Raw genomic sequence first — 23826 nt, 5'->3', positions numbered from 1 at the left:
TCCAGTTGTGCTCAACAGATATACTGAATGTGTTAAATAAAACACATAAACAATAAGAGCCTGAAGTCTTGACTTGTAAAGGTCAAGAAATAGAGAAAACATAATTTCCTTTTCTAGATGTTGCAACAGTTCATCATCATCATTGAAAATGTGTCCCTGATTTTTAATTGAATTTTCCCAGCTTTACCCTCTGTCTGTGGATGGGGAGAGTTGTTGCTTTTATACAATTTTCCATTACTGAGGATCACAAAATAGCTATAGCATACCAGAGAACAAGAATAAAATTATGCATTCCATTTATTCTCAGCTTTATTTCAGTACAGTATGTATAAATTGTCCTTGAAGGCTGCCCTAGGAGTACCTTGAGACAAAAATCACTGTCCAAGCCCACCTAAGCCAGATGGACCCCTCTCTAGGGTGCACAAATAGAGGTTTACCGGGGCAGGCCTAGAAGTTTTCTACAGGGTTGGTGCAGGGTTCCACAGTTTCCGTGTAGTAGACTGTTGACAAACTGCTGTGTTCTTCATGCAGCTGGCAGATGTATATAGGGGATGTCTGCTGGATGAGGACCTCATATGAGGTCAGAGGTGAATGGATTTGAGATAATCCTGTGGTTCTAGCCTCTCCTGAAATGCCTGTGAAAGATTTATGTCTCACTGTTAGGCTTTATATGCAAGCATTCGCAATTACCAGATTTTGCCATTAGTATCTTTGCCAAGCAGTGTCACATTTCTGAAGTGCATACCCTCAAGCAGACATACTTTCTGTTTGATACAAGCAAGTCTTTAGTATCAAGCCTTTAATAAATACTTTGTCACCCTTTTTTGTGGTGATTCCTCCCTTATTTGATGAAACAGTGCTACTGATAATGGATGTGAAGAAGGACTGCAGAGTTATCTCTTAGAGTTATGAAAATTAAAACTTCGATGTTAAGAAATTTCGATTGAGACTTACGAGAAACCTGAACTTCATAGCCAGTGACAAAATTCAGTTTGCATTTGATGAGATCTCACACTGTGTGCTTAAATCCTGGTGTACTGGGGAGTTGTGTAGAGCTAGGAAACTGATAGTAAAAATTCTTAAGGACTTGATATGCTGAACACTGCAATTATGGTTGCTGCAGGCACTTCAAGCTCAGCGGAAATGATGTTTGTATGGTTTATCTGAAAAGAATTCAAAAGGGAAAAATAACCAGAAGTGTGTTACTGTAAAAATAGCTTATATAAAAACACAATGGAGAAATGCTCAGTATTGAATAATTCTTTTGGGATACATTGTTCTGCAAGCTGAACTCATTTTAAATCTAACTTAATATTTCATGGTCTGCCCTGGGTTATTTACATCAAAAATGAAATAACTTGAAGGTTAACTGCCAGTTGTACTGTGATATGACATACGATAAATTTAGGGACTGGAAATTCGGAGCAAAGGACAACCACTGGCATTCCAAATTGTACTGTTCTTCTAAGTGCAGAGCTTTCAAGCTGACTAGGACTGCAATATGCATGATTAGTTTGTTTCTTCCACATTTATGGCATTTGTTTTATAACCCTGTGCATGTCCAGAAATAATGCTGCAGCCTAGACTTAAGAAAAAAGAATCAAGCCTTTAGGGGGAGTGTTCTAATAGGGAAATAAAGCTTTGGGATCACCGCTTTGAAGTGCAGTGTACTCTGCAAAAAGAGTATTTGCGTAGGCTGAAGTGTTCCTTCTATAACAAATTGATCAGTGTTTTATAAGTATCTCTTTATGGGGAATGCTACAGTTTAACATCTAAAATTCATGGTCTTCCTGGGGCTTCCTCTGACTGGCAACAAAATTAAGAGAACAGATTCATGGGGTGGATGCAGTAAGTTACAGAATCTAGTTTCACAGACTGAATTTATCTGATACACAAAAATTAATACTTTTTATATTTTAGTACATTTTCTCTTACTATACATCTTTGTAGTGGTTTTGAGCACAGTAGTTAATGAGATATAATTAATCTCAAAGTCTCTAATAAGGCTTTTAAAGGGACTCATTATTTGGATCCATAGTCTGTATTTCTTTATTCCTCAACATTTAGTTTTCCGTTTTTAAAGAGATGAAAAATAACCAAATGGTTTTCATTTTTTCATTTATTTGTCACAAGGTACTTACTATGATGTACCTTTCCCATATTTAACTCTACATGTGTGTTATGTTTCTGGAGCCAATGTTCAGTAAAGGTACTTGCAGTGAAATTATTAAGTTAACAAGTGTAGTTGATGTTTACTTCCCACTAGTCTTTCACAGGATACCAAGGACACACTTGTCAAATTTAGTTTATTAACCTCTCTGAAAGCTAAAGAAGTTGTATCTGTAATTGATTTGAAGTAAAGATACCTTAAACAGTGAGCAACATTTCCAATTAACAGACAAATCTCCCTTTTAGAACTGCATATTTCTTCTTGAATGCCTGTCTCGTTCTTTCTGGGTTTAATATAGTCACATTGCAGAACAAGTGGTTATGTGTGACAGCCTTAAGTATCTTCAGCGCCAGTCAATTTTAATATTGTAATTAGTGCCTCAGAGGTTCAGGCAAATTTTCTCTCTGTCTAAAATCGAATGTGAAGACTGGATTCTCTAGTCCCTGCTTGGGTAAAGGACATGTGAAATAAGGGGAGGTAGGCCGTGTTCATGTTTTCACACTTGTCTGTGTCACTTGCTGACTGCCCCCAGGCTGTCCTAACTTACCTCCAGCTGCCTGTTTACATCTACGTTAACTCTTTTCGAGAAGTATTTCTCTATCCTGCTTTGCTGGATTCACAATTCCTAGCTTTTACGTCTGATCTAGCCTGAAAATTTGTACTTTGGCAGTAAGATGGGTATACTTCTGGGATTTTCTGACATTCTCTTTTGCATATGTGTGTGCTGCCTTTCAGTATGCATGAGTGACTTTATGGCTTTTGGAACAAACTGAATGCATTAGCCGAGCTAAGCTCACTAAATTGCGGGTGTGAGGAAAAGACATTACATTTTCCATGCAGATGACAGTAGTCCCAGTGGATCATTCTGACATCCAAAGATGGCCTTAGCTGGCATACTTACTGTTCTTTCATTCCTTAGTCTTGGACATCAACCATGCTTTGGGTAAAAAGAGTCCCAACATACAGTCCTGGAGGAGATTTTTTTGTAGCTTTGAATGCCAGTAGTAAAGGCAGAATCTGTGCGTGTACGTCAAATTTCAGTCTTCATCCTGTAAAGAGCAGAATAAGGACAACACAAGATTCTGTTTTGCAATAATATTCACACTGCTTTGCACTTTGCCTAGACACTCCTGTTAAGCAGGTGTATGCAGGTGGAACATGCAGTAAAATGATAAAGCTTGTCTTGTCTTAGGCAAACCCGCTTTTCACCTGAGCATTTGAGTGTAAGGAGCTTGCTGTTTCAGGCACCTGCTTGCACTTACCATACTTCTGTGTGATTTGCATTTTTCTTTGTAGAGCTCTCATTCATGCATTTTTCCCTAGATACACATTCAATACACATCAGCCATCACCATTTTACCTGGGCACTAGGCAAAACGTGAGTTTTTACAGCTTCCATGCATGTGCATACACAGACACACTGTATTGGTCCAGGATAAGTCATTATTTAACTCAAGCATATAAAACTTCTAACCTGTAGCTAATTTTTGAGGGCTTGTCTGTAACTTTTAAGACAAATGCAATTAGAAATAATAGTAATTTAGAATAGACACATAATAATAATTCAGTGTAGGAAGAAAAATAATCTATTTTAATTATTTAATAGTACAGTATATTTTGTCCATCTTTTACAAGGTGTATTTCTAATTCAGAGTTGTATATGTAGCATTTTTAACTTCAGCTAATATTTTTCCAGTAATAAAAGCAACTTCATATTGTACATACTCTAATAGCATATGCTGGATTAATCAGCCACCATAAAAGAAATTACTTTGTATTTTCCATATCCATTGTAAGAACTGAAAGAGAAATAGGTATTTCCCTGAGCAATGAGAGCAAGGTTTTTGCATCTGAAAGATTCATTTCTAGCTTAAAAGGGGACTAAAATCTTTAATAAAATGAATACACATATTTAAATATTTCCTGGAGATTAAAATGTGTGTAGGATACGTGTACACAGATGAATGCATTTTAAAGGTTGATTAAATGTCCTCAGGTTGCTGTAGGTCTCAGCTGTCTAGAAGAATGTACCACAGCAATCCATGAAGTTATTTACATTTCCATGCATTAAGTAAAGTAGTGCATGTGAAGATTGGGGTCTAGCAGAGTGTGATATGATTACATTATGAAACCAAAGAAGAAATTCTGAAAGGCCTTTCTATGTGTCTGATCGCTGTGGAACTGTGTTAAGTGACTGAGAAATGTGGTCAGGAGTTAAAACAGGTTTCATTGAGCAGACAGACTTTAAAAGTGTGCTTGCTTATATAAACCCTCTTTTTTTCCTGATTGGAAATGAAATTAATAATGTTTTTTGTCAACCTCATTTGGATTTTTCAACTTTGTGAACTCTGAATACTGTGTACAGTTCTGGGCCCCTCACTTCAAGAAAGACATGGAGGTGCTGGAGCACGTCCACGGAAGGGCAACAGAGCTGGTGAAGGGTTTGGAGCACAAGTCCTATGAGGAGCAGCTGAGGGAGCTGGGGTTGTTTAGCCTGGTAAAAAGGAGCTTGTGAGGGGACCTTATTACTCTCTACAACTACCTGAAAGGAGAGTGTAGCCAGGTGGGGGTCACTCTCTTCTGCCAGGAACTAGTGACATGAAGAGAGGAAATAGTCTTAAACAGGGCCAGAGGAGGTCCAGGATGGACATCAGGAAGAATTTCTTCATGGAAAGGCTTGTCAAGCACTGGAATGGGCTGCCCACGGAGGTGGTGGAGTCACCGTCCCTGGAAGTGTTCAAGAAGCGATTGGATGTGGCACTTTAATGCTGTGGTTTAGTTGACAAACTGATGGTTGGTCAAAGGTTGGACTCGATGATCTTGGAGGTTTTTTCCAACCTAAATGATTCTATGATACATATGTGACACCTGGTTGCTCACAATATAAAAATCTTTGGACTGCAAGATAGCAGATGTAGGTGACTGGTTTAGCTGACTTGTACACAGAAAATTTATCTGTCTTTTGGGCTTTTTTATCTGGTGGCATCTGACTTATCTTCTGACGCTGCAGATGGGGTCTTGGACTGCAGACCGGTGTAGACTGATAAAAATTCCCCCATCCTGATCTGACAGTGGCTCTTTGAGACTTTTCCTTCAATTTTTATGTTCTTAACATGAACTCGCTTGTTTGGCTGTGGGTTTCTGTATTTGGGAGACTACTCCATGCTGTTAGCATGGATTTTTTGCATGTCAAATTTGCTAACAGTGAATGGGTTTTATTCTGAAATCCTGGATGAGAGTACAGTCAAAAGAGTTTTAGCTGTAAAAAAATGATAGCAAGCTGGTAAGTTTTTGAGCAGAGTGCTCTGCTAGCAATTCTGATCTTGGAATTACTATATACTGGTGTCCATTGTGAGATAAGAATACTTCAGGAAAGCTAAGGCACAGCTTCAGCTACCAGCATAGTCTTCATTATTTTTATTCTAAGAATAGATATAAATTTTATAATTACTTTGTGTTGGAAGTGGAATGTATCTCAATAGTCTGACTGTACTGAGCAATTGGAAACCACTATGATGTTTTTTCAAATCACTTAGGAAAAAAAAGAATATTTCAGTTTGGATCTAACAATTTGTCTCTTCCCTAAGTTGCTGACCAGCAAAGAAGAGAGAAACTGAAAAAGAAGATAGCCAGGTGTGAAGAGAAAATGAGTGTGTGTGAAGCTGTCTCCCGATCCAGCTCAGGAGACAGTGGAAGTCTGCCATCCTCTTTCGGAAAGGTAGATATTTTAAGTTTGCTAAATAGATACTGTCATATAATTGCCTTCCATAACAACAGCTGATCACTGCTCTGCAGCAGCTCTAGAGCGAGGGCTGGAATACTTCACGCAGAAGAAAACAGACAGCTGTGAGCTCCATACATTCTAACCCTCCTATTACATACAGTGCCACCCCCCTGCCTCTTCTGCCCTGTTTGTCTCTCCTGAAGAGCCTGTAACTGTCCAACGGGGCACTCCAGTTACAGGTCTCATCCCACCAGCTTTCACTTATGCCAGTGATGTCAAATCTCTGGGACTGCGCCAAAGCTTCGAGCTCCTCTTGTTTGTTCCTTTTGCTATGGGCATTGGTGTAGAAACATTTCAGGTGTGGTACATTGTAGCCAATACCTTGTGAAGTAGATTGAGTGCTCCTTTTCTCAAGTTTTGGCACACCATTTTGTGTCACTGACACCAGTGAGTCACTAAGTGCAAACTGAGCCTTCTGGTAGAAGGGTAGGCAGTGGAAGTAGTTGGGCTGTCATACGTTCATGCTAGAAATGAAGCCCTATTTAAACTTTATTTCGTTTGCCAAAGTATACATTGATTTCCTTGTTCATACACCAAGGGACAGTTCCTCTGTTTAAATTGTTAGATGTCCTTTAATGCATTGTGAGGATGAATTAGACATGCTAATTGTATTTCTGTAGCCATCAGCATATATTATTGATAAGTGACAGCTGGAAAACAAATTCCTAATGCCTGATAAAGCATATGATATAGAGGATTTTTCCAGTAATCATGTTATTGCTGGTGCCATTAGGAAAAAGCTGAATATACATCCTCTGCTTGTGGAACTGCTCCAAAAATTGTTTTGTTGAATTAGGACATTTCTGGGTTGGGGTGAGAGTCAGCACAAGTTTGAAGCAGTCAAACTTGGAATACTCTGGGTTTCCAAGAAGGTAATGGCAAGAGAAGAATGTGGTCCTGTGCTTAATGAGCATCTTACAAGATAACAGAAGCATGTAAGAAAAGGAGACAAGCAGAATTCTCCTCGATTTGCCACTGTTACATTTAAATGTAAGAACACAATAGTTAGAAATTCCTTTCATAATGCATAACTTCTTGCCTAATAAAACGTAGCTCTTGTAAAATGTATATCAATTTAAGAATAACATACATATATATGTATATAAAGATATCACCCTTGTCATTCTGACAGTGTTAATGGCTGACTAGATTGTAGGCTAAATATGTGCTAACCAGCTTTGATGTATGCACCTGCCTTCCTATTTTCAAATGGCTTCATTCATTAACATTCACTTTTTATGTATTCTGTCAAGTTTGGTGCCTTTATTTCATCATTTTCATTATTCACGTACCTGCATTTATTACTATATAATGCTACAGTAGAGCACAGGATCAGTTTTGAGTTGAGACTCTGCTTTATGCCTGGTAAAACCAAAAAGAAATAAAAATAATTTCTCTAAATTATATAATAAATGTTATACATATCTTAAAATCTGTGTGATTTAGTTAGTGTATTTTGTTATACACTGAGCTAACTATGAAACTGAATAGCTGTAATGTGTCTTGAGCATGACTGGCCTGCTCTTAGTTTTGTACAAGGGTTTAAGTGCTCATTGAATTCATAACAGTGATTTCTTTACCTTTATATGTAGTTGTAAATGTAATGTTACTGTGATGTGAGAATCTGCTATGATATGTAGTGAACAAAGAAAGTGCTTACTAGACTTCATTACTGACTTTTTGAAATAATTAGTGATTGTCATCAAAAGAGTATTTTGGTCAGAGATAAGAAAATTGCATCCAGAACTGTGGGTTAAGATGTGATATAAGTTTATGGTGCAGCATGAATTTCTCTACTAAGTGAGAAGCAAAGGAAGAGGCTCGTTCTGAAATGTCACAATAGAGTAGCCTTTGGATCTGTGGGACTGCTAGAACCTAAATTACTTCGAAGACAGTAGTGTTTCTCTCACAGCACAGTAGAAGGACAAGGAGGCATAAGATGCCATGGGGACAGCTGTTCTTCTCTTCTGCTCCTCTCTTTCCATGTAGCATAATAATGATGGTGACAGCATGTGTGAAAGTTAATCAAAATAGGATGTTAAATTACAGATACAGATGCTGCAAGGGCTGCTAACTTTGTGGTTGTGTATCTTTGTGAATATGTAATTTTTAAGCAAGTATTTAGATACCTAATTAGACAGAAAATATTGTGATACCTATGCATGCTGAAATCCTTAGATTTTTAATTTTATTTTTCTATACAAACTGATGTGGGCTTTTAAACATTCATCTGAGTTATTCAGCAGGTCAAGTTGGATGAAGCTCAACGTGACTTATCTCTGAAGCAAGAAAACCTGAATTGAGCTGGCCACGAGTAAAATCTATGATTTGACCAACTTGGCATTTCATATCTCATGTTCAAGTAATCTTATTAATAGGCATTTCTGGCTGCTAATGATGTTTTAAAAGAAGTTAATCCATGCCAAAAGTCAGTTGAAGGAAGGCTACTTCACAGGAGGGGTTATATTTTCTCTTTTAACTGTTTGAAGTATGGTTGCCATTGCTTTGACATTTCAAGATCCCTTTCAGTCTGTTTTTTGAGACTTTTTTGTTTTCTGAAGAATTAGTTAGGACCATCTGCTTGTGCATATGAAATACAGATTGCAAAACACCCATTAACTGTTTCTAGTCTCTCTTGTTAATTTTGTATGCAACGTACATGTGTAGTTATGTGAAATGCCTGCTCAAATGCCTTATATTTGAAGATTTATTATACTGTTATGTTATTAACAGTCTGAAGATGTATTGTGCTTGGAATAGTTCTGTCAGAGTGAGAGATGTGACTAAACAAAGCAGAAAAACCTTCTGAGCATCAAAGAAAGTTGTTTTCATCAGGAATGTTCAGTACAGATTTCCTTTCAGGCTTCGTAGTGACAATCACCCCTCATGCTGGTTGCTCGAATTAATACATTTCCATATGAACATTCAGTAATACCCCTTATTAATAATATCACAGTATTTGATGAAAGTAGGAACCTACCACAGTATACACACAAATGCAAACACATGCATAAAAGGAAAGAGTGTAACAGGAACATAGTTTTGAAAGAGAAGAATAGTTATTATTGATGCCAGAATGCAAACTGATTGTATTTGTAGAGGGTCCAATTTGGTCACATATTTGTGTCGAGTTTTCTCTCTTGACTTTCTCAGTTTGTAACAGATGACATGCAAGGGTTTTATGACAGCAGCATCTCTAAAGGCAGCTTTAAAGAGACCTTTTCTCTGTCCAGGCATTGGAGAGCGGGCACTCAGCCTGCTTACAGCAATATGTAAATGGCTTATAAATGGAACTGTCTCAAGTTAAAAGAATCACACATTTATTTCAAAATTGCAGCTTCTGTATCTTGGCAGTGCAGTTCATAAAGCATCTCTTCGATCTCATTTTATGATGGTAGATGAACTATTCTATTGGAAGACCTTTTCATACAAGGACAAGTTAATTTCAAGATTTAAATTCATCTTAGTGTAACTTCAGTGACCCCAGTGAAAGCTGCCTTGGACCTTTTATGTGAAAAAGGATTTGGCAAGATTTCTCTTCACAGTTTGGTTTTTATAGGGCAGCTGATACTTCAGTGCTTTTGAGTTGAGAAACTAGACTTCTTTTCTTTTAGAAAGTAAAAGTAACTTCCAGAGAAATCTGGATTCTTTCTCTGTGTTACTACTTTTGCCCATCAGATGACAGCAGTATGCTTTGATCTGTTTTTACTGAATTTTCTCTTCCACAGAGTCCATGAAGATTCAGATGTCCTCTCTATACAAGCATGGTGCAAGCACTGTTCAATTTACCCAAGTTTTGTGACTAATAAAATTGAAGCATAAATATGTACTTTTTGAAACCTTTCAAAGGGGTTGCTGAAGTGTGTCATCGAGTAAATTTGTATCTTTGAAAACAAATTACAATCAGTAGAATAGGAACATATATTGGTAAGCAAGATATGAGTCAAGATTTTTGACTCCAAATTACAGTAGTTATAGTTCTTGATAGTTCTAATATCTAAAGCTATGATATTACCATGGAATAGTTTTTTAATTGTATCTGAACAATAAAATGAAATATATTTTAATCACTGTGCTACTGCATATTTGTAGGCATGTTTTTGTCTTCTTTATTTTTTTGTTTCCTACCTAAACATCTCATGTTTTTATAGATAACAGACTAGAGAAGAAATTGAACATACTTGCTTACAGTTTACTTGCCTGTAGCAACACAGGTGTACAAATAATCTTCTGAAGGTTTGGAGACAAATTGCAGGCAAACGGCATTTCCTTAAATCTTTTTGAAGTCACCAACATAGTTCCTTGTTCCTGATATTGTTTCTTTTGTATTTGAAGGCAAAACTTCCTAGTTTAGGCAGTAAAGTTTTATAGCAGGATAAGGACTTTGAAAGACTTTTCTTCTTTCTCAGTACTTGAGTGAGGACATCTCACAACTGACACAAATACAGCGTAGGGTTCCAGTTCTCTCTAGTCACTTGGTCTCTTCTACTTATGAAACATTTGAGGAGGAAAAGAACTACCCTAAGCTTCTTCATATGTAAGGAATGCTTAAATTCAGGATATTGCTACATCAATCCTGTAACTTTGTCTTGTTTTAGGATCAGCTCAACTGCTTCAGAGGAATAGAACATGTCACTTTCATGAGGTGTAGTTGAGTAATTGGCCAATATCACTTCATACCTTTTCTTAGTTACTATTTTGCATAGGGCAGGGAACCAGTCATCATATGCTCACAAATGCTTCTACAATCTGATTTATAGTGCAGCTCCATGAACTAATTTAGCCACTCAGAGTAAAAAATTTACAAGAAAAAATAAGCTACTTATAATATACAGTGAAGAATATGGAATTAGCTTTTCAAAACATCTATATAGGTGGATTCTGAAACTTTCCAGTCTTGTCTGTTTTCTGTAGTGCTGAGCTACCATTGCAAGTACTTTGTATGCAAACAATCACACTGGTAAGCCTCGTTATACTGCTTGCTAAGGCATTTGTTTGGCATTGTAACTGCATGTTATCAGTTCAGCATTTAATTATGCTGTAGTAGTAAAATAAAGTCAGCTTACACCATCAAGAGGAGCTCATTTTGCTTTAGCTAACTAAAAAAATAGCTCTTTGCATTAGGCATCAGCAACTGTGGACATTGGGGTACTGGAATACTGTAGATAGGTCTTACTGATGTGAGAGAAAATAGTTGTGAAGGAAATATATGGTATGACAGCAGTGTGATCTGTGGCTTAATTTTCATGGTAAAATATCTGCATTTTTAATATTCCTCTAAATAATGTTTACTATATGCCACAAGATGTATAGTCATCATATTTGAGCTTCAATTTAAAATATTAAGTGTTTGTTAAAAACCTGAGTTGGTCTTAGAAATTGAATTTTCTTCTTAGGAAACACCTCTACTTGTATACATGCTTTTAAATCTTACAGCACTTTGTTGCTGCTGATGTGGACCTATATGAACTGCCTAAGTGTAAGGAAAGTATGATAATAATTTCAAAAAGTCAGCTGTCGGTTTTGAATTGGATTTTGTCAGTTGTTGTTTTATTTTAGTTATTTTGCCTTGCGTTTTACTGATTGCGTGGTACGGCAATGAGATTTTCCAGAATAACACTATCCTCAACTTATGTCCCTCACTGCTGCACTGTAAGCACTGTCTCTGGGAGTTATGGTGCCAGGTAGTTTGAGTGCACACAATGTGAGTCATCTCTTCTCCATCACACGGTTGTGTGTAACAGAATTTCATAGTTATACATGTGGTTGAAATAAATTAGTTTATACAAAATTTTGTTTGCTGGTAGGCTTCTGGCTTAATCTTCTAGTTCTGCAGAATGCCTGCCCTTGGAGATTGTAAAATATCATACATAATTTTCCCTGAATGACAGAATATTCAGTGCATGGCTCTATCCTAGGTAGGAAAGGAATATACAACAGCTGTTTTGGTAAGGTGCTTTCTAACTTTTCAGAAACATTGTAAAGCACATTTATGAGTGTGCATGCCCTGTCCAGGTATTTATGCTTTGAAGTTGCAAATTTTTCAAAATTTTCTCTATGACAGAAATAAAATTTCTATTTAATTGTTCTTTCTCATTTAACAAAAAAAAAAATAAATCTTAAGATGCCACTTAGAGTTAGTTGTGTTTCTGTCTTACTTGTCTTTACCACAGTGTCATAATACAATTCAGGAATAATGTTGAATTTTTAAGCATGGGATAATTATGAGTAATGTATACCTTCCCTGGGTGGTATGAACAGAGCATACTCAGATAAAATAATTTGCTACAGTGCAATGAATCCTTGACTTCTAAAAATGTATTGAGCCTTTGGACTCGATACAAAATGATTAAACTCTTGGTTTGATGTAGGCATCAATATTCTGTAACAGAGCACCAATGTTTTGCTACTGAAGCAAACTATTTGCTTATTACTCTCTTTATTTCCTGTGATTAGGTTTGTAAATCTGTTAGTACTGGGGCTGCTCTGAAACCAGTTTGATATTACAAAAATTGGATGTTCTTACACAGAAAATCCCTCCAAGTTGGTAACAATAATTGGTGAGTACCATCGTGAGCAAAGTTGGTAACTTGCAAAGCAATCAAATGTTGTTTTATTTTTTTCTAGAGTTTCTTGGAAGAGGAAGACAAAGATGGTCTCTTCCCCTGTGCTGGCCAGGCAGAGGACCTATGTAGAGCACTGTCTCCTTATGGCAAGCGTGGCTTGGTTCACACTAATAGAGTAAAATATGCCACAAAATGTTCTCGGAATACATCTAGGGCATCTTACTCAACCTCAAGTACATCAAGGCCACCAAGAAACTGCTCTGGACTTTCATGTAGTCGCTCCACTGTGAGCACTAGTCATTCCCAGAGATGTCAAAGAAGCAGCCCCAAAGAATGCAGCGGGGATCTTCTAGAGAGGCACTCTGAATACTTCACTAAGAGCCGAAAACCTTTTACTCCACGCACCTTAATATCAGATGCTAAATCTTTCCTGTTACAGTACAGATATTACACTCCTGCTCGAAGGAAAAAGAAGAATCCCCGCAAGCAGCGTGTGGAAGTTCAGACACAGACCGATGTGATCAGGTACAGAGATTGAAACTTTATTTTGAAACTCTAGAATTTAGATGTTATCATAACAGTATCTTCATAAAAGCAGCATGTTTTGCTTTCATTTACATTTGTATTAAACCAGAATAATTGTTCTGAAGTTATTCTAGATATGCCTTAGCAAAAGCTAAGGAGGAACTGGTTTTATCTATACAAATTGGATATAAAGTGCTGCTAAATTCAAACTGTGGGATCTTGCTGGTGATAGTCATTCCCTCTCTGTTTCCTAGGCTCTCTCTGGTGTGTGGTTGTGCTTTCTGTCTTGTTAAGAATTAATGAGTGTAAGCATGCAAGTAGTTCTCCACTGTTGCCCCTGTAGTCTCATACTTTCCAGTTTGTCAATTAACACATCATGCAAAGATCCTTTTTTTAAATTCTTGAATGCAGTTCTTCGTTGTCTTTTTATGACTTGAATTTAAATACCTTTATATATACCTTATATGAAATATTTTAAACAAAATTAGTGTCCTTCTCTTGCATTGAGCTTCTTAGCAAATTGAACAGTTTTGATTAAGTTCTAGTTTTACTGATACTACCTCATAGTAGGAATTTCCTAAGACTGGAATTATGATAACTTCAGCTCCATGTTGCAACTGTTGATTTTCTGGCTGGGGGTCATCTATATTCCTGGTGCACTTTTAATTTTAGGATCATCTCCATTCTAAATTCTGAACAATTATTTTGGATAACTTAGCTATCCCCTGTCAATATGCAGTGAAATTATGGATTTGGACCACCTGTGAAAGACTATTGTTATCCTTCAAAAAGAACTATAACTTAGCTTTATTATGTGAATGAAAGTCTGGCAGAAATGTTCTAAACTGTCTGGTACTAGGTTCTGTTCAGAGGGACAGGAAATTTGCACAGTGGCACTGATATTCTAATCCTGCATATTTTGAAAGTAGCCTACTTGGAAATCTAATACCTTTCTAAATTTTGTAGGTTTTCATGTGCAGAAAAAGTGTCTGGGAGAAAAGTTATGACTGAACAGCAGAAGATAACATTGAAGGTAATAATACCTCTATCAGTCATCTGGGTTCTCTTAACCATACCCCTCACCATCATTGTGGGGTATGTACTTCATTGCTGCCTCAGCAGTATACAGCTGATTTAGGTTTTGTTTTCTGTATTGCCATGAGATGAATTAGTTCTGTAGAGGAGAGAGAGTTTCAGAAGAATGAGTGGAAACAATAAGGAAAAATATCGAGGCACATGAAGAGATATCTTGATTTATTTTTCAGTTGTTTCTGTAAGTGCACTATCAAATATCTGTAAAGGTCATAGATAACTGGTGCATGACTTTTCAGCAGAAGAATGTGTACCTTTTTTTCTGTTTACCCAGTTTTTCAGAAGACATAAAATCTGTAGGGCTGCTTAATCATAGAGAGTTATTAGATTCATTTTAATGGTTAAATTTTCCATGTATTTGCATCGATAATAAAGATTTTTTATCTCTGTATTGTAGGCTGAAGATAGAAGATATACTGTGGATGAGCCTGACAGAGGAATAGATGCTTGTCCATGCGCCATCCTAAGGTGCCTGATTTACAGCAGGAAGGAATATTTGAAGTGTTCCTCCTTGCTTTCTATACAGCTGGTCCTTAGGCCATAATCCTTCCCTACCATTTCTCTGTATAAGTTTCTTCTCACAGGACTTCTGTTTGGTTGTTTTTTACATAAATGGCCCAACTTCAAAATTCATTATTTTCTTACGACAAAGTTCCACTGGGAAGCCAATTAGGAAAGATCGCTCTAAAATACATTAGTATTTTTGTCAGAAGTGAGAGTGATGACACGTTAATACAGCTGTTAATTCTGTACATCTGAGCTCACACTGTAACTAAATACTGGATTGGTATTCCAATTGGTATTTCCCTTTAGGAAAAAGTGTCTTCAGGCATCCAGCCTTTTGAATCTACAATATGTGAGAATTGTAGACCAGAAGTATTTCCCACATCTTTTTCTGAAAACATAACACTGAGATTTAGAATATTGCAAAAGCAGTGTTGGAAATCAGGCCAGAACTCAAGGGCTCTGAGCTTATTCTCCTCAATGCTGACCTAAATGTTGGCCTGACTTGCTGATTTGGTCTCTGCCCTTGTCATACAAAGGCATTTTTGTCTGAAGAAAAAATGTACTCTGAGTTAAAAAAGCACTCTTATGAATAGTGGAGGTCAAATCGCATCTGAAGCAGCACTGAGGTCTTTTGAGCACTGCATCTAGTGAGGTTTTGTAATAGTTTTGAACTATAGTCTTTCAGGCTTCAGTGTAAGCAATGGATTTTGCTCCTGGAGCAGGGTTTGCGGGTGTTCCGGTGGGTTTTTTTCCGAGGGGAAGTGACACAGCATGGCTCTAGAAGAAAATGAAATGCAAGGTAGTACAAAGGGAGTTTAGAATGTTGTTCTCTTTCTTGCCCTCTGATCTTCTGATTAGAGAGACATCGTTGAATTCTCAGAAGTCTTCACCAAGGAAGACTGTCGAGGCCCAGTAAGTACGCTTAAACCATTTTTCTGCTCATTTACAATATCAAACTAGAAAGCTTTCCTCAAAACTGAGTAAATAAGGACTCCGAATAAACTTCGCAATTTGCAGAATTGATATGACTATGAATTTTTATTAAATAATTAAAAATTTTTATGTGATTCTAAAAATTAAGACAATTCATTATATTTTCAGAAGAAGGATAGACTTCTCTTCTTTTACAGTGACTATGGTTTAACTTTCCATTTCTGTTTTGGTCTGTAATATCTGAAGCAAATATTGGCAAATAAAATACCAAGTTGAAGGGCATTCTTACCACATTTCTGCACTGAAATTTGATGAGAATTAGAAGAGGTTTGAGTTATATTTAGAAACACAGCCAATGCTTTATCAAATGGCCTTGGGAAAGTCAGTTAATTCTTTGTGCTTTAGGACAGGCTTGTTCCTGCCTAACTTTGAGCATACAATATCAAAGATCAGCTGTAGATATCTTTCTCGAGGGAAGTAAAATTATAATCTTTAGTCTGGATGACAAATTTTATGTAATGAAAGTCATGCAAGATGTATTCCATTTTTTCTCTTTGTTAAGACTGAAGGATGATTCAGTAGATTTTGGATGGATACTTTGGGAGATTTCAAAAGATACTGTGAAAGAGAAACAGCACTGAAATATTTCCTTTTGAGGTTTTCTTTTTTTTTGTTTTTCAAGCAGAACTCCAGACTTAGAGAGTCTCCCATTTAGAGCAATTGGCATCAACAAGGCTTTAAGAGGTATCAAATAGAGATAAATTTGTTCCAAGAGGTGAAAGTCACATCTCACACTAAAAAGATTTTGTATATCAAAGAGATGTGTTTGAAAGGAGTGGAGGCTGTCAAATAAGCACTTAAATTTTTCGGAGCTTCCATTTAGGACTAGCAATTTTCAGCCAGTCAGATTCTCTAGAAGCTCCTTTGGAAGCCTTTACCCAGAGCATCAAACTGCAGTTGTACACTTTCTTCTTGAGTGCAAAGCAGGTTCTGAATGCTTTCCAGGATTTGCTGATTCCCTCACTCAGGATCTCTGTGCTAAATTATACCACAACAGAAAGTTAGCATAAACACAAAACACCATAGCAACCTTTCTAACAGTCTCATATTTTGCAGATTGAATGAAAGGTTTAGTTTGTCCTGATAGACTTATCTTTTATGAAAAATAGCAGCTGCTACAATCTTTTTAATGGCCTTTCTCATGAAGATGATTAGACCAACTACATTGTGTCATATGTGTCTCTTTTTTAAAACATTTGACATTTGGTTTTCTATTCTCCCTGCAGGGAAGAGGAGCTTTTGTATTTAACTTTCATTGAAGATGTAACAAATGAAATTCTTAGCCTTGGCCTATTTTCTAACAGGTGGGTTACCGCTTTTTTCAGTTTTGTAATGCTGTGTTAGAAACACATGGACTCAGTAAGAAAGGGAAGTGGTGATTAGTAATCATTTCTTTGCCTTTAAGAATATATATACACAGTTGCCACTTGCTTTTGTTTTGTTTCCTTTTCTGTTTTGCTCTGTGTAAGAAAGAGGAACTGTGATATACCTTTGGGTCATCTAATTTGATCTGCTGCTATGTACCATGAGATCAAAGCTTCTCTTAGAAACTGACCTGGAACCATAGGTGGAATAATGCTAAGAAAAAATCATTTCACTCTGAGGCATCTCTTTTGCTAAATTAACTGAGTTACTAATCTTTCAAACAACAAATCCTCAATCTCCCTTCTCTCCTTATTCCTGTTCCAGTACAAATTCAGTCTTCAGCATGGGTTGCCAGGATTACATTCTGTTTTAGATAAAGGTTCACCAGTTGCTAAATCAGAATTTTTTCAATAATTAAACAATAAATGTATTTGAGTAGTACTCTCCTAAATTCTTTTCCATACCAGTTCTTTCTGATAAAGAACTCTCAGTTTATGTGAAAAACCCTACAGTATTTCTGGTACAGAATTTTAACCCACTTTTGTAATTGCACATTCAAAGCAGACTAATTTCATAATATTCTGATCTTCCTCTGGGTTGATAATTTCCCCAGCTGTTTCTCTAATCTATGCACTCTCTTGTTTTTTTCTTCTCATGCCAAGGCTATCAATGAGAATGTTAGGTATAGTAAGTAAAAAAATTAGCAAATTTGGAAAGCAGTCTTTGTCTGGTCCTTTTTTACAGTAATGTTGTCTTCCCTTAATACCCTTCTTGCACTATTTTTTTAAAAAATAATTTCTCATGTAAACTAGATTAAATTCACTTGACTTTCTGAAAATGTGTTCCAGTGACTGTGTACCTCAGTTGTCACAGAACACTTTGTCTGCAGAATTTTTTTTCTCATTCTACTTAAGCAATGGAACAGAACTCTTATGACTGAGGACTTTTCTCTGGATTTTTTTTACCGAAGCTGGATTTTACTCTTTCCTTCTATTTACTCTTGTGTATGTCAGCCACTGTGGTGGAATTTAGAGATTTTGGATACTTTAGCATGCCAGTAGAACCACCACTGGATTGTTAGCATCTCCCACCATATTGACCCAATAGACCAAATATGCACAGAATTGTGCTGCAAATCACCCTGTGGTTACCACCTGCTGCCCAAAGCTGGGTCTGCCTGCTAAGCACGTGTCCAGTGGGTTACCAACCACAGGTTTCTGACAGAGCATAGTTGAAACAGTCTTAGTGGTCCCATTCAGCTAAGAAATGAAAATAAAAAAACTATAGTCAATAATTTATGTAGATCTGTTGAAAGATGGTTTTATTGCTGTGCAGTAATTTGATTTTTCATTTGTAGGGTTCTGGAACAACTGTTTGAGTGCCATATAGAAGAAAATAAGCACCGTTTGGATGAGGTAGGTGTTGACCCTGTAATAGTCTCTCTCTCTGCATATGGCTTAGGTGACATTTCCAAAAAGTGTAGTGGTAGTTTTGAGGATAAAGGTAACCAGAATTCTCAGTGGGAAGCCTCTCTCTCCATAAATGAGATTTTCAGATTCATGGATCATGGCAGATCAGGAGTCACAGGGACAGTGACAAAAAACTCAGTTTGGTGACACTCACTCTTGTAATTTAGTCACTTGATTGCGAGCAGCCTCTGTTTCCTTCTGTCAGAATTAAGCCCTGAGTTTGAGCAGTGCTCAGGTGCTGTGGGGCTGGAGAAATGTCACTGTTCTTTCCTTACCCCCAGGCCAAAATGCGCCACATGTTGGATGTGCTGAAAGCAGACCTCGGATACGGCCCAGACAGCGAGGCAGAGCAAATCCATGAAGGCTGTGAAAGCTTTGACTCACTGGATCTGCAAGAGTTTGATACTGTGGAAGAACTCGAGTTTACCAGTAAAGGTCACAGGGTAAGAAAAGCCACAAAAAGTGAAGAGTTCTTTGAGACCATGGATTTATCATTAAAGGAACCAAACAAATGTGAATCGCCATTATGCAGGGAAATGTCAAAGGAGACACAGAGCATGGAGGACTTTTCAGAAGACGTGGCAGAAATTATGGATGCTGGGACAGAGTCTGATTCTTGTGTGAAATCTGAAGAACACACAGACACTTCACCCACATGTGAGGCAACTTTAAACTTGATTGCTTGTGACAGTGATTTGGAAGTCAGTAAGGAACTTGATGATCTTGAGGAAAGCTTTGCAGAGGCCCTTCAGATCTCACATGATTATTCGTAATAGTAGCCAAAACTTAAACAGGAATAAAGCTACTTCTGTGGTGAACTGCCATTTGTCAAATAGTAGTAAATTATTTATTTTCAATTTATTTCTGTTTAAATATTGCTAAGATCTCTCTAGCAGGATACTATTAATTGGGCATTAATTAATCTCTGTGTCAGGGGTCAGTTATCAAAAGAATTTTGTATATTTTGCCTATAATTGTATAACTCGCAACAAACTTTGAGAATACTAAAATTATATTTATATTTTTAAAAGCTGTAATAGTAAGTTATGAAATATTTATTGTTTTAAATAAATTAATTGCTAGTGCAGTTGTGCTCCTGCTATAAAGATCCAAGATTTTGTAGTCTGCAAGAATTCAGCAACTTAACATCAATTTAACATCAAACAATGTCCTCTTCCAGAATGGACAAACAATTCCAGTATGTAGTACACTATGTTGGCACTCACAGAACACTACAGATGAAAAATCAAATTATTTCACAGGAAGAAAACCAACTTTAACAGAGCTAAATAAATAACTGACCGTAGTTTTTTATTTTCATTTCTTAGCTGAAGGGGACCACTAAGACAGTTCAATTTCTTGCATTGATGACAACTGCAGCATAGCATTCTGCATCAAGCTTTGGTTTTGGAAAAAGATTGAGTTGGGTACTACTTGATGACTACTAGTCTAGTGGAAGATACGTCAGGCACTTTGTACAGCAAGTGGAGAAAAGGTGGTGTACTTTATGGTTAAAGTTTAAATTGAAGTTATAACATGCATTGCACAAAATCAGCCCAAATTTCATCGTTTGATTAAAGAGAGTACAGCTATTTCCTGGCATTCATGTTACTGCAGAATGAGCTTAACAGGTTCTGAGGAGAAGCTGGCAAGTTATGTTATCTTGCTCTAGGTGAGGAACTATAAGAAGCTTTAGGAACTGGATAAAGCCTGTTCCCTAGTATCTTTTAGGATTGGTTTTAACCTTCTTCCTCCAAGGACAAGCCCAAGTTGTACCAGTTCATACACAACAGGCACCACCTGCCTCCCCTGTGCCTCGTGAGCATCTACCACAGACTTGATTCCGTAAGTGAGATGACCAGTTACAGCTGGAAGTAACTCTGATAGACACAGCACTGCTTTACTTGTGAAGCATAAACTTTGGGCAAAAAAAAGCAATCGCAAAAAAAGTCTAGGAAAAGCCAGCAAGACAAAAACATTTCTGGCACAATCATCAGCACTGCAGTGCAGAACATAATTCCCCAAAAATGCAAAAGCCGCTTTCCTGGATGCCTTGTCCACAGTAATAAATTGCACTTGTTGACAATGACAGCAGACCAGGGTTTATTTTAGCCTTGTACACGTGGCTGGGCAGATGGGCACTCAGCTGGCTGTCGTCTTAATCTGGCCTGCAGCACTGGCTCACTGCTCTGGCTCACTGAAAAGCAGGTAAGATAAAGTGAGGATTTTGGCATCCCTCTATCAGAGCCTGTCTTGTTGAAAAGATGTGGCCACAGGGCTGAGTCAGTACAGTGCAGGGATGGGTTTTTCCTCAATCACAAATGATCACAGCCCTTCTCCCATTCACAAAGAAACTCCCTATTTCTTACCCCAGAGAGCTGAAGGGCAGGATGCCCCTAGGAAACTATTGTTTCTATTGTATGAAGAATTCTGATACGAAGGACTGGCTAGAAAACTAAAGAGTCTGGTTAGATGTATGCAAGTATAAAGCCTCCTTGCTCCTCAGACAGGACTTCACCCACTCTTGGGGCCCTCCATTCTGAGTTCTCCATTCTTGGTCAGTAATGAAATTTAGGGGGTTTCTTTCCTACCTATTAATACACTGTGACTTTCACATCATAAAAAAACATCACTCAGCAAACTTTGGCTTGTTGTCAACAGGAGTCTGATTAAAGATTAATAAGAATTTCACATTTAAATTCTGTAAATGAAAAACCAAACAAAACACCACAGCAGTGAATCTCACAGAAAGGCACAAATAGTGACATACTCATTTCCTGTTGTATGAGTAACACAAAGCCAAATAAAAACAGTTCCTTGACCATATTTCCTGTTGATGAGCTGTATGAACATCAATGACATGTTTTCTGGGTAGATGGAACTTAAATAAGGAAATAAATTCATTAAAGCAGGCCTTTCACAAAGAAAGTATCTGTCTGCCTGAACTGTAACTGTGAACATTTATTGGATCCATAGTGAAGTTTCTGGTAAAGAACCAGAAAATCACACACCCCAGTATGCAGTAGCTGGAGCAGTCAGCAGTCTGCAGAATTGGTTTCTCATTGTACAGCCATTTTCTTCAGATAGTGGGGAAAACACGTTCTAGATAAATGTTATCTATATAAGATCAGTTTATCTACAGATCAAAAGTAAATCCAGGCTGCCCTGCACTTAAAACTTTCTCCCTTCTATTCACGTTTAAGGCAGTGCTTAAACTATAAGTTGTTTAAGGAGCTTGATGTGCAAGCCTGACTCTCATCACATAAGATTAATCAACAGCACAAGCTTTGGATTTTTTTTTCCGAGGGTTTTTTGTTGGTTGGTTGGTTGTGGGTTTTTTTATTTCATCACCTTTTACTTGATGATATACTCAGGTCTTGGCACAAGCAGTAGCAGAACAAGGCAGTCACGACACCACTACCAATCTGAATCCTTCAGAAGTAACAAACTCAGGAGCAGTTGGCAGCTGTGATCTGCAACATAAAGACCTATTTCTGCCCATATTCATGTGGGCAATGAGCACATGTATCACAACATCAATGTTTTCTTCAAACGGACAAAAGCTGCTGATATTACTTTGCTCTGTAGCCAAACAGCCTCTTATCTTTAAAGCTACAGTTTTGTCATCGCTGTTCCTTTTAAAAGGTACAATTCTGTTTATATACAAAGCAAAGTGGGGCTTTTGGTCATCTGAAGTAAAGATTAATGGGATCAAAGAAAAAGATGCTTAGATGTCTTAGGGCTGACCAGAAAACAAAAACCTTCAAGCAAACTCCAAGCTATCATTTAATCCCTGATGCAGCCCTTGTACACAGTTTTCATTTAGGCTTAACTGCAGAATGACTTTGGAGTCCTGTTTCTCTGCATTTCTGTACACTTTTACATCATTTATAGCTATGCATCAGTAGTTATAAGAATGATGCAGCTCAACTGATAATGTTTCATAATTCAAGTACAAGTGGCTCCATCAGACAGTGGGAAAAAAGGGCTACTTTTTTTCTCAGCAATGATTTGTGCAAGGATTATGAGCAAGGCAAATGGAACATCAGCATAAATAAAAATTAAGCCTAGGTGTTCATTTGTAGCTCCTAATGCAGGCTGTTCCACTGCAGTGAAGGCACAGCTTCTAACCAAGATATCCCAGTAATGCCCTTCAGTGCACGGCTACTGTTCCTGTGTGCCCAAGCACCAGGGAAAGGCAGCAGCCCCAGGCCATAGCCTGGGGGAAGGAGAAGTAGTAATGGAAAATGAGTGTCAAAGACATTATAGGGAAAAGGGACTGGGAAAAGGGAAATTACTTATTCCATCTTTTAAAAAAATGGTGAGACCTATTATTGGGTAGAACACAGGTGCAGAGTAGAGACTGGTTAACATTGGTCTTCAAACATGTTTTAGAGCTCCCTTAGTTTTTCTACCTGTGTATCATAGCATTTGTATTTGAGTATTTGAGACTTAAAAATCTGTGAAAAGGAAAAACCCATAAAATTGGGACTTAGGCTGTACTTCAGAGAACTATGGTAAACTCCAGCATCCCAATTTAGTTTTTGACCACTCAAGGCAGGAGCATACACTGCTAAGCAAGTACAGGGCACTGCAGCTGCATGATGTCTCTAGAGCAATCAACCTTTTCTTTCTGGCACTTTCCAGGCACTTAACTTTCTTTTTTCAGGAGCTGACAGCTGGTATGTATACAGATTACAAGGAACAGAACAGCAACCAGTGATTTAAAAAAAAAAAAAAAATCATTTCTCACTCTCCAAAACCACCAAACCACATACTCATGAGCAGTCCAGTCTTCCTGTTTTCTTTATTAATAGTGAAATCTGCTTCATTCAGAAACAACCACCTTCAGTTTCTATTCCAGATAGCAAAGTGAGTGATACACAAACAGGTGAGCAGAAGATTGATGTGCTGCACCAGCCATTGCCCCAGCATGGGTCACAGCCAGTCAAGAGATCCAGTTTCAACACCTGTAGCAGGTTGTGAGCCAGCGGAAGCTGAGCATGTCACAGGGGTAAAGCATCACTGGGAAGGGAAAAGAATCAGCAGTTATCACTGGCATGACAAGTCATCAGCTGACCCATAGAGCACCCATACATCATCTCCATTTCAGCCACCTTAAAGAAAGCCCAGGAGGACTGCAGGATGTCAGGCAGTTGATGAATAGCAACAAGTGTTAATTCAAGTGAAGGGAACCAAAATTAAGGATGAAGTGTCTGCTTGTGCATGGGACTTTCTGTTCTCTGTAGAAAGCCTCCAGAGCAGTTGGGCTCCTAATAGGACCGAGCCATTTAGCTCACCACTTAGCTAATTCCAGCAGACAGCAAAGGGAAGGAGGTGTGCCTGACACCCAGG

At 37.6% G+C, this 23826-nt stretch overlaps 1 protein-coding gene across 3 annotated transcripts in view; it reads left to right on the top strand.

Annotated features, from left to right (window-relative positions):
• SPATA7 (spermatogenesis associated 7) overlaps nucleotides 1-21399 on the top strand; it is a 38903-nt gene extending 17504 nt beyond the window's left edge. For 2 of the 3 annotated variants that reach the window (XM_027738551.2, XM_027738559.2), the window contains exons 5-12: nucleotides 5758-5888; nucleotides 12582-13045; nucleotides 14012-14078; nucleotides 14535-14605; nucleotides 15503-15556; nucleotides 16864-16941; nucleotides 18360-18417; nucleotides 18753-21399. In XM_027738551.2, coding sequence (XP_027594352.2) covers nucleotides 5758-5888; nucleotides 12582-13045; nucleotides 14012-14078; nucleotides 14535-14605; nucleotides 15503-15556; nucleotides 16864-16941; nucleotides 18360-18417; nucleotides 18753-19244 — 1415 coding nt within the window. In that variant the 3' untranslated portion in view covers nucleotides 19245-21399. The remainder of the gene's footprint in view (nucleotides 1-5757; nucleotides 5889-12581; nucleotides 13046-14011; nucleotides 14079-14534; nucleotides 14606-15502; nucleotides 15557-16863; nucleotides 16942-18359; nucleotides 18418-18752) is intronic. The other variant, XM_039382813.1, reaches the window with a different exon arrangement.
• The last annotated feature ends 2427 nt before the right edge of the window (nucleotides 21400-23826 follow it).

This window comes from Pipra filicauda, unplaced genomic scaffold (genome assembly GCF_003945595.2).
Source record: "Pipra filicauda isolate LSUMZ 115617 unplaced genomic scaffold, ASM394559v2 scaffold283_size971201_pilon, whole genome shotgun sequence".
Taxonomy (NCBI): domain Eukaryota; kingdom Metazoa; phylum Chordata; class Aves; order Passeriformes; family Pipridae; genus Pipra; species Pipra filicauda.
Note: the sequence above shows the minus strand (reverse complement) of the source record. Positions and strands in the feature narration are given on the sequence as shown.